General features: G+C 39.9%; 1 protein-coding gene across 1 annotated transcript in view; it reads left to right on the top strand.

The window, feature by feature from the left end:
• Window positions 1-353: 353 nt before the first annotated feature.
• The window catches only part of LOC149842889 (uncharacterized), a 50,256-nt gene continuing 40,783 nt past the window's right edge, over window positions 354-9,826 (top strand). Inside the window, exons 1-5 of the mRNA XM_089999508.1 lie at window positions 354-1,033; window positions 1,132-1,240; window positions 2,416-2,539; window positions 2,855-3,598; window positions 4,482-6,510. Coding sequence (XP_089855634.1) covers window positions 844-1,033; window positions 1,132-1,240; window positions 2,416-2,539; window positions 2,855-3,598; window positions 4,482-6,510 — 3,196 coding nt within the window. The 5' untranslated portion in view covers window positions 354-843. The remainder of the gene's footprint in view (window positions 1,034-1,131; window positions 1,241-2,415; window positions 2,540-2,854; window positions 3,599-4,481; window positions 6,511-9,826) is intronic.

Raw genomic sequence — 9,826 nt, 5'->3', positions numbered from 1 at the left:
TTTTTTTTTGTCCCACATGATGTTAAAGATAAAGATGGAGTATTTCAGCAAACACATGGTACCACTACCAACAGGGTCATCACATATGAATCATCAGAACCTCTTAAATATTAAATAATTGCAACTGATAGTATGTGTCTGTAATCCTCAGTGGCATTTTAGTAAAATTCGGATCTTCTTTTTCTAATGCTGCTTGGCTTGAGTACAAGAGACAAAAATTGCAAAACAAAAGGAAGATTGAAAGAAAGAAGTGAAAATCAAACACAAACTAAAAAATAAATCAAAAAAATAGAAGAAAAGAAGGAGAACAAAAAAAGAACAGATAAAAACGCTCTCACTTAACTGAGAAGACTAGGAAGGAAACGGCAGGACGAATCAGTAGAAGAAAAAGAGAGAAAAAAAAACAGAAACCAAAACTCTCTCTCTCTTCTTCTTCTGTCTGTATTGTTGGTTACTCTGAGAAAAAAGAATTCCTGACTCTGTGAGGAATTTACAGAATTGGGGTTTCCTCTTGTTCCATTTTCATCGTTTCTGGGAGATCGATCTACTCGGATCTGTGCGGCGACCGCAATGCAGAGGATCTGAGCCGTTCAACTCGAGCTTTCATGGCAGAAAGAGTGAACTGGGTAAGGTGGGTATTCCTTTTCCCTTATATCTCTCTCCACATTAACGGAATTCGGTGATCCTCGTGCTTTTCCGGGAATTGGGGTTTGTGGGGGTTCGCTCGTTTGAAGATGGGGGTTCAATTATGGGTCTGCAAAGGCGTTGGGAGCGACTCGGGGTAGCAGAATTCGGTTTTGGGGCGACTGTGATCGAGAGCCCGGGCCTTTGGTGGCGACGGAAATGCCTCCTTCTCCGGCGTTGCGTCACTCGCCGTCGAGAAAGACGGACAGCCACAAGCGGGGACAAAGCTTCGAGAGCGGGCTGATGTTCAGGGAGGACGATGATCTCGCTCTCTTCGACGATATGCACACCAGGGAGAGGGACAATTTTTTGATTCCTTGCGCCAATGAGGATCTCGACGACTCTATATGTAATTCTCTGAGACACTCATCTCGAATTCTGGCGCTTGTTTCTTTGTTTCTTCACCAGTTCATTGATCCCCACTTGCTCTACTGATTTGGGTTGCAGCATTGAAGTTGAGATATTTCTCCGACTTCAAACTGGGAGTGACGATTCCCGCACGCGGTGATGGCAGCAACCTTCTCAATGCAGACGGCGAAAAAAATGACTATGATTGGTGAGATTCTGATCGCATACTTACTGGTGGTTTGATGAAATTTTTTCACATCGAATCTCTTGTTTGCAAGATCATGTTTTTTCGACTCCTTTTTTCCTTTTCTAGTTTTTATGGTTAGTGAAGAATGAAACTCAAGATCGGTATGGTTTAGGACTATAGATTCATGAATTTGAGACACTTTTCTTATTTATTTAGTTATTTTGGTGATGAGTGTGATTTTTGTTGGAATTGCATTCACGTTCACTTGGTTAAGTGGTAGGGTACTGCACTTTTTGTTCTTAGTTCGGCAACCATTTTGTCTTTGTTGTATGCATGCAAATGAATTGAAGATTGAGTCGTTAACTCCATGTAAGTCCACAAAAAGAAAATTTCATCGGTTTTGATAGCTCCTTGAGTCTAATTGATCATCCCTTTGTTCAGCATAAAACTCCCCTGGCATGCTGAGTATTCACAACTTATTTTTGGCGTGTAGATGTGGTGCTGCATTCGGGATCGATTGATTCAGATGTGAGCTCCATATAAGCTCGATAACAATTGATCAATTGAGTCGTTAACTCCATATTTTTGTCTGTTTTGGCATAAACTGAATATCATTTGGCTTGTCCTAAAACTGCATCCAAGTTGTCATATTTACAATTTGTTTTGGTGGGTAAGCATCTGACTATCAAACTATGGTGTAAAATTGGTCATGTTTAAGCACCAAAATTTTTGGTGGTAGGGCATGATGAAGATGATGGCATAAAATGTTTCAGAAGCTTGCATATTTGTTGTTTTGTTTTTCATGCTGTGTCTGTCGCTGAACTGCCTGGTGTTGGTACAAACTCCATACTAGTTTGTATACAAATATCTCTTTATTGCATGAGCATGGAAAACCTAAGATTGTTTTGGTTGAAATGCGTAATTATATTTATATATCAGGCAGGGTTTCATTCTTAGTTCACTCACAATATTGTGTTTTACTCATATTAGTTTCTCTGTTTATTGGAAATTTATGCCTTTTGTGAAGGAAATGTTGTAACTGTTGGTGATTCTTGCAATAACTTTTTGGAAAATCTTCCTCAATTTTTTTCTATATTTTGATAGACTGTGATAAACTATATGGATTTTGGTTCTCTTGATATCAATTTCTTTCTTGATCTTAGGTGTAATTAGTTGCTTGCCATTTCTAATTGCAGGCTTTTGACTCCTCCTGATACACCACTCTTCCCTTCCTTGGATGATGAAATTACTCCACCTCCTAATCTTTCACAGAGAGGCAGACCACGGAGCCATCCCATTTCTATATCAAAATCAACTACAGTAAGATATTGGTTTTCTTTTTGGAATGCTTTGTTGCTTATGATTCTTAGATCTTTGATAATTGCTATCCAACTCCAGTGAGGAATACTCCTGCCAACACACACAGACACACACACACACACACACACACACACACACACACACACACACACACACACACACACACACACACACACACACACACACAGCCAAGCATGATAATATGGTACTTATTCACTCCAAACCACTGATCTCAGACTGCAGTCAATTATATAATTTTTGGTTCTGTGCTGCATCAGCTGTTCTTATTTTGTGCAATTGCTGATGTAATGTTAGATGGAGAAGAGTTACAGTAGCAGGGCAGGTAGAACTAGTGCAAGTCCACGCAGGCTAAGCCCATCACCAAGGTCAACTACCAGCACTTTACAGTCAAGAGGTAGACCATCATCTGCTCCTAACTCTAGCTTTATTCGTACTTCAACGCCATTGCGAAGGCCTTCTACTCCACCAAGCAAGCCTAGCAATCAAGCACCTAGGGCTTCCACTCCTACAGCTCGAAGAATGAGTACTGGATCAAGTGGTTATCCTTCCTCATCTAGAAGAAGGGGACCTTCACCTGTGAAGACTAAACGTGGAAGCTCTTCTTCCCCTAAAATAAGTTCTTGGCAATCAAATCTTCCAGGATTCTCTTCAGATGCCCCTCCAAATCTTAGGACATCTTTGGCAGATCGCCCTGCATCATATGTCAGGGTATCATCTGCATCAAGGAATGGTAGGGATGCAACAAATAGATATGGAAGGCAGTCAACATCCCCAACAGTTTCTAGAAGTGTCAGCTCAATGCACAGCCATGATCGTGATCGCTTCAGCTCACACAGTAAGGTCTCTGTAGTTTCTTCTTGTCATGATGAAGTGGAGTCTGTGTGGTCCACACTCCCAGCCAAGCATGAAGTCTTTCCAGGAATTTCAGGCCACTCAATTGCAAACCAAAAAGGCTTGGCATTTTCAAAAAGAACTTCTCGGCCTGTATCATCAGGCTCTGCTCCAAAACGGTCCTTTGATTCTGCAATGCGTCAAATGGTATGCTTGCAACTGTATAATACTCTCATAATTAATTACTTATGCTGTTTATTTCTTAATAGTTTTCACCATCATTGCTTTCTTCAATGCAAAACTATATCCGATACACTAGTAGAGAAATCATTTAGTTGGTGATATTAAGGATGGATTATGCTTCCATTAAGAAATAGGGAAAAGAGGGAAAGAAAATGTCATGTTGTCCTCCCAGGCATTTCAAACCGATGTTTCATGTATTCAGATAGTTTAATATATGAACTGTGTCCTCTGTGAATCTGGCATAAGATCTGGTATCCGGTGAATTGCTTTGAACTAAATGGTCAGTTGGTGTTACTATCATGGATGGCCATGTACTCTGTCTATGGTGAACCTGATTGGTCTTTTCTTGGTAACCATCATATGGAAACATATTGTAAGTTGCGTGATTTAGCTGAATGGTCTTGGTTTGGAACCTCTAAGGTCTATCCCGACTTGTCTAGCAGAAAAACAAGGGTATCAAGTGGCCTTGTTAGCAGTCAAATGAATTTAGGATTTTAGTTAGTCTTTATCTTCTAAATAAAGTGATCAAGTACGGGCTTGCTTCTCCCTGTGTCCTGTTTCTCTGCAAGTATGCATGGTAAATTCCTCTATTAGATGAGAACTATGATCTATATGAGTTAGATATCTTAGGCTTTGAAAACAATAATATCTTTTGGTTGCTAAGCTTTGCGCATTGAGTGCATCAATAATTTTGGCATTGCTGGTACTTGGAGGACATTTGCTGATGTGAATCTCCTATTGTACATGCAGCTGTCCCGTATTGGTTTTGAATTTTAGTCTATGTTCTTGATTGCTTTTAGTCAGGTTTTTTTTCAATTTATTATGATTATTTGTATATTCTGTATAGGATCATCGAAAACGTCCTCAGAGCATGTTCAGGCCGCTGCTGTCAAGTGTCCCATCTACTTCCTTCTATGTTGGCAAAGGAAACACTTTCCATCAACGTATGATCTCTATCAACTCCTCTGTCACAACCAGCAGCAATGCAAGCTCTGAGCAGGGTGCTAGTATTGCACCTGATACTGATGGCAGTGATCATGAACATGATGATCTGATTAGTGAATGGGAAAGGGCACCATTTTCTGATGTGCAAGAAGTATTTTCCTATGAAAAGGTGGATGAACTTGGCAAAGATAGACCTGACATGGAGCTTCATAATGCTGATTTGGAAGGGTGTGGGGATGTTTTGCATTCTACTGCTGCTAATAACATTTTTGAGACACATAGTGAGGCTGAGGCTGTAGTTTCGGAAAGTCCCACTAATAGTGATATTGGTGAAATGAATGCTGGAAGTACTGTATCAGTGTCAGGTAGTTGTGGTGATTTGGTTAATTCTTGTTCTAAATGTGGCAAAAGGTTCCTTATGTTGGGAATTTTGGATGGGAGTTTGAATGTTTGTCAAAACTGCATTGAGAAAGATGAATTTTTGGCATGTTGCTTGCAATTGCAAGCAATGCCTAGCATTGCAACTACTGACATTCATTCGATTGAGAGAAACTCTGAAGCTTTCTGTTCAGATGATGGACAGAAAAAAAATGAAATAGGTATTGATGTGGAGAATAACTTTGGACTATGCGTAAATCCGCAACATTATGGTACCCCAGACAGCAGTCATGGTCAACAAGAAAGACAAGGGGAGCATAGCGCTTCTTACTTGCTAGACAGAGAAATGGAGCAGCTCCCTGTGGATAATGTGGAAAAAAATAGTGAAGCAAAAGATATAATTGAAGCACACCATGCTTGTTTCACTGGCTCAAATTCAGTTGATCTCATGCGACCTGAGGGCAATCTCAAGGACACTAATTTAAGGTTACAGGTTGAGGATGGCAATGCTAAACCAAGCTTAAGAGTTGAAGCTTCAGAAGGTGCTGGTTTTTCCTTGTTGCTCTCAAGATCGAGCAGTGGCAACTGGCCAGTGGTTCATGGGAAGTTCTTGGCTGCTTCAAATATTAGTTGTGATAATTCCTCTTATTTTTCTAATAGCTTGAATGCTGTGAGAGGTCTGAGCAATACATCTAGCTCTTCTTCCACTGATGCAACCTCAATAAGACAAAAAGATGCTCGTTTTCAGCGGCAGTCAAGTAGGAGATCTGACTTGGAGAGCCCTAGAACTGATGAGAATGTAAAAGCACAATCCACTGGACCAGTTTCTGCTGGAGTTCAAAGATGTGCTTTAGAAGCTGAGACCCATACTGTAAGTTTTAACCAAGAAAACTTTGGTGATGCTGTCCCAGGTATGGAGGGGAAGGTTTTGGAGGATAATGTATTGATTTATGATGAAATGAGTAGGGCACTGGAGAATGTAAAGTCGGATGCTATATGTTCCCTTTCAACGGAGATTCCTGTCCATGAGCATGACGAAATGGATGTCAAACATAAACAAGTGGTACCTGCATCTATCTTGGAGTCATCCAGCAATTTGGAGTATGCCCAGCTGGATGATACGTCTGATGCAAAAGTTCTGGATGAAACATGTACAATTGTCCAGAATTGTAGTTTACCTGAGAATGCTGAAAATTTCCAGCCTTACAGCTCAGAGTATATGTCACAAAAGGATCTACAGGTGCTGGATGTAGAATCCTCTGTGGCTTTGGATGATAGCACGTTTGGTAGCACAGATAATCAGGTTGATGTGGTTGATGCTGTTCCTAAGCACTGCTTGGATAATGTATCAGAAGATCAGTGCTTAGGTAATGTATCAGAAGATCAAGAAAATGTGCATGATGGCATTACAAGGTCATATTCTGCGTCTGCAGTCTCCCCATCTGCAAATAGCATTTTGGACCAGGAGCTGTCTGCTTCTGCACCTGAGGAAGCAGGTTCACTGTGTGACATTCCAGAACCAGAGAGTTTGGACCATGCTCCAAGTTTTAAGGGTTTGTGTTTACTTCTGATACTGAATTTTTTCCCTTATAAGTTTATGGTTGCACACATGATAAATCATTTTAAGTGTTCTGCGATCTGCATGATAAATGCTGAGAATTGTGAAGCTGCCTAGTTGTACATCTGTTCAGTGTTTCTGTTGTTTCATTTATTTACTTACTAATATCCATTATCTCTCTCTCTCTCTATATATATATATGACACTTTTTTGGTTGACCAGATAAATATCTATATGATGTCTTTATCAAGGTTGCCAAACTAAGAAGTGGAAGCGAGAAGCGATGCATTTTAAAATGTATAGGAAGCAGGAAGTGAGGAATATAAAAAGGCAATATAAGAATTGAATGGAAATAAAAATGGAATACAAATAAAAACTAAAATAAAAGTGACTATATTGTTAAATTTCATGATTTTTTAGTGTAAGAATTAAATTTTTAATAAAATCTAAAAATGATGATTGCCAATTTAAAGAATTCACATGGAAGTGAGCAAGAATCGTGAGAGGAAACACATAAAGAACATCAAAAGTAGAGTGGGAAACATAGAAGAAGAATAGATGAAGCATGTGGAAAGCATAGGAAAAGTGTGGGAGAATCGAGATTCTCATCAAGTTTCGGAAGCGAGAAGTATCGCCCTTCCGAAGCGGGCTTTCCACCGTAACTCTGGTCTTTATGGTTCTTTTAGACAGTATCTGCTCTCAGTGGCATTTATTATACATTATGTCTATCCACATTTACATTCCTTGGATGTGTACATATCTTGACTATCTCTAATGATGCAGAATATAGATGAATATTTTTGTAGAACATGCATTCATTGCTTGAATTGTGACTTTTAAGTGCAATATTAAGATAAAAAAGAAAGCCATAAAACTTTTGGATGAAAATAAAATCGCAAGATATGGTACTTCTAACATCCAACAGCTGTTGAAGAGTATTTTTTCACTTTTGATGCGAAACATTTTTTATTGCATTTTTGCCGAAAGAAAATAAATTTGGAGTAAGAAAAGGTAAATAGCAGTCAAAATTTCAATCTTCTTTTAGGGTCATTATTTTTTGTTTAAAATGCCATTGTGGGAAAAAGAAAAGGATCTATAAATTGTGAGATTTAAATGGATTTTTCTTGTTTTATTGTTTCTATCATGTGCCAAGGTCATAGGATAGGTTATTTTTTCTTTTATTTCTAAGGTCACATGGTTGATACTTCATTTAAATTGTCTCATACATCTAAATTTCATCTCTACAATTCCTTCTTTCTTATCTTTCAGTAAACAATAGTGTTGTATATATATATATATATATATAATGGCTACACTCTAGAGTCTAGAGTATAGTACTCTCTAGCTGAATCACATAGGCACAATTTTTATTTTGCCAATTTGACCCCATGAATGTATTCAGCAAGGCCTATTTACTAGGAAATGCACATTGGGTGGTTTTGATGTAAAAATATGATTTTCTTAATATTGAAAATTTTAAGCATTGTAGACCATTGAATTTTGTAGCCCTCATAAAATTTTCTTATACGACAGAATTGGACGATCCAAAACATATTTTTTATTCAACAAACCATATGGATCATATTCATAGAGCTTGATTTACAAAAAAAAACAAAGAAAATGTGAAAGAACAAGTGGTTTCTACTAGAGGGTATGATACACTCGAGGATGGCCAATATTTTCCACACACACATATATATTGTAATTATATCAAAGTGTGCACACTGCACAAGTGAAATGTCACTTTAGGGATACAAGAGTACAGAGTGTGCACAATCACAAAAGCCACTAAGGCATACACAAATCACTCACAAAGAGAGAGAAAAGTAAAATAATAAAAACAATTTATAAAATGCTTATGAAAAGCATAACAACAATGGGGACAAGATGTCCCTTATATGGGCTAACGAGAGGGACTAAAGGGGGGCCATTATAGCTGTTGGGGAGGCCCCAAACAGCTAGAAATATAGCTGTTGGGGAGCCCCAACGACTATATGGCCTAAAGACCATAATGCCCTTACATAAAAAAGGATAGACAAAAAGAAAAAATATATAAAAAATATCAAATCTGCCCCTAATGGGAAGGACCTATTACACATGCAGACTACCCCTAATGAGCAGGACCTATTTCACATACAGAATTACAAAAATAACCCTAAAGGGTATTACTTAAACAAGAGAAGATATGAAGATATATATATATATGTGTGTGTGTGTGTGTATTTAACAATATATATCTTCTTTTCTTGGCAAAGTTGAGATCAGTGGGATTTGTTAAGAATAGACACTCAAAGCCAACCCCGTGTTGATACCTCTGGACTTACTGCTGTCAAATAGTAAAATGTAGAGGATCAAAGGATTGGGTTCGCCTTTAGAATATCAATGCAAATAATATTTGGGTTTTTGATGCAGGGCAGGACCCGATTGGGTCCATCGTGCCACTCGATCCACCACAAAGGGCAGATGAAGGACCACGCGAATATGACTCACTTGCAGGGACAGAGCCACGACGCAGGGATGTACCCATGCGCACCTACGTCAGGCGTGGTGGAGCTCGCACGCCCCAGAACCAGCTGCAAAGAGATACTGACCCGGATCGTGGGTCGGATCCAAATCGGGACCCACGACCCGGTCCAGTAAACAGTCTTTAAAAAGCCCTGCCTAGGGTTGCGTGAATCAGAGAAGATTGAAAAGCTCTAGCCGCCTTCTTTCCTGCAGTTTTTTCCCTATTCTTTACTTGCTTGCTGTTTTTCCTTTATGTTTCTTTACTGTTTATTGCATATTCCCATTGTTTATTGAACATTTCTGAGTTAATAAAGAAGTTCAGCCACACCGATTCACGGTGGGCCATTATTTTCTCTCCTCCTCCAACGTGGACTGCATCAAAGTGGTATCAAAGCCGCACCCTTCTTCATCAGTGAGATGGCTCTTGAAGCAGGGAACGATCCGGTGCGAGGCGAGGAACGTGAGGAGACCGGCAGCGAAGACCCACTATTGCGTGTCATGGATGTGTTGACGAAAATCCAAGAAAACATGCTGCGAATGAGTAGGGATATCGCCGGCCTGTCAAAGAGGATGGACGGGTTTGAAGATCGCGTGACAGCACTCGAGAAACCCCAGCAGCCGTGCGCAACATTGTGCGCAGGCCTCGTCGAGGGCGCAACAGCAGGTCCACTTCCCAGCTTTACCGCATCCCTGCAACCGACGCAACACCAGCAGGGTCGAAGCCCCGCGTCCCTGCCGGCGACAGCCTTCGCCTCTGATCTGACTAATGCGCAACAACTCCAGGGAGCCCCGATGAGCAACAACCC

The sequence above is a fragment of the Nuphar pumila genome, chromosome 3 (assembly GCF_984573655.1).
Source record: "Nuphar pumila chromosome 3, dmNupPumi1.hap1.1, whole genome shotgun sequence".
Lineage (NCBI taxonomy): Eukaryota > Viridiplantae > Streptophyta > Magnoliopsida > Nymphaeales > Nymphaeaceae > Nuphar > Nuphar pumila.
This window is presented reverse-complemented; position numbering and strand designations above follow the sequence as displayed.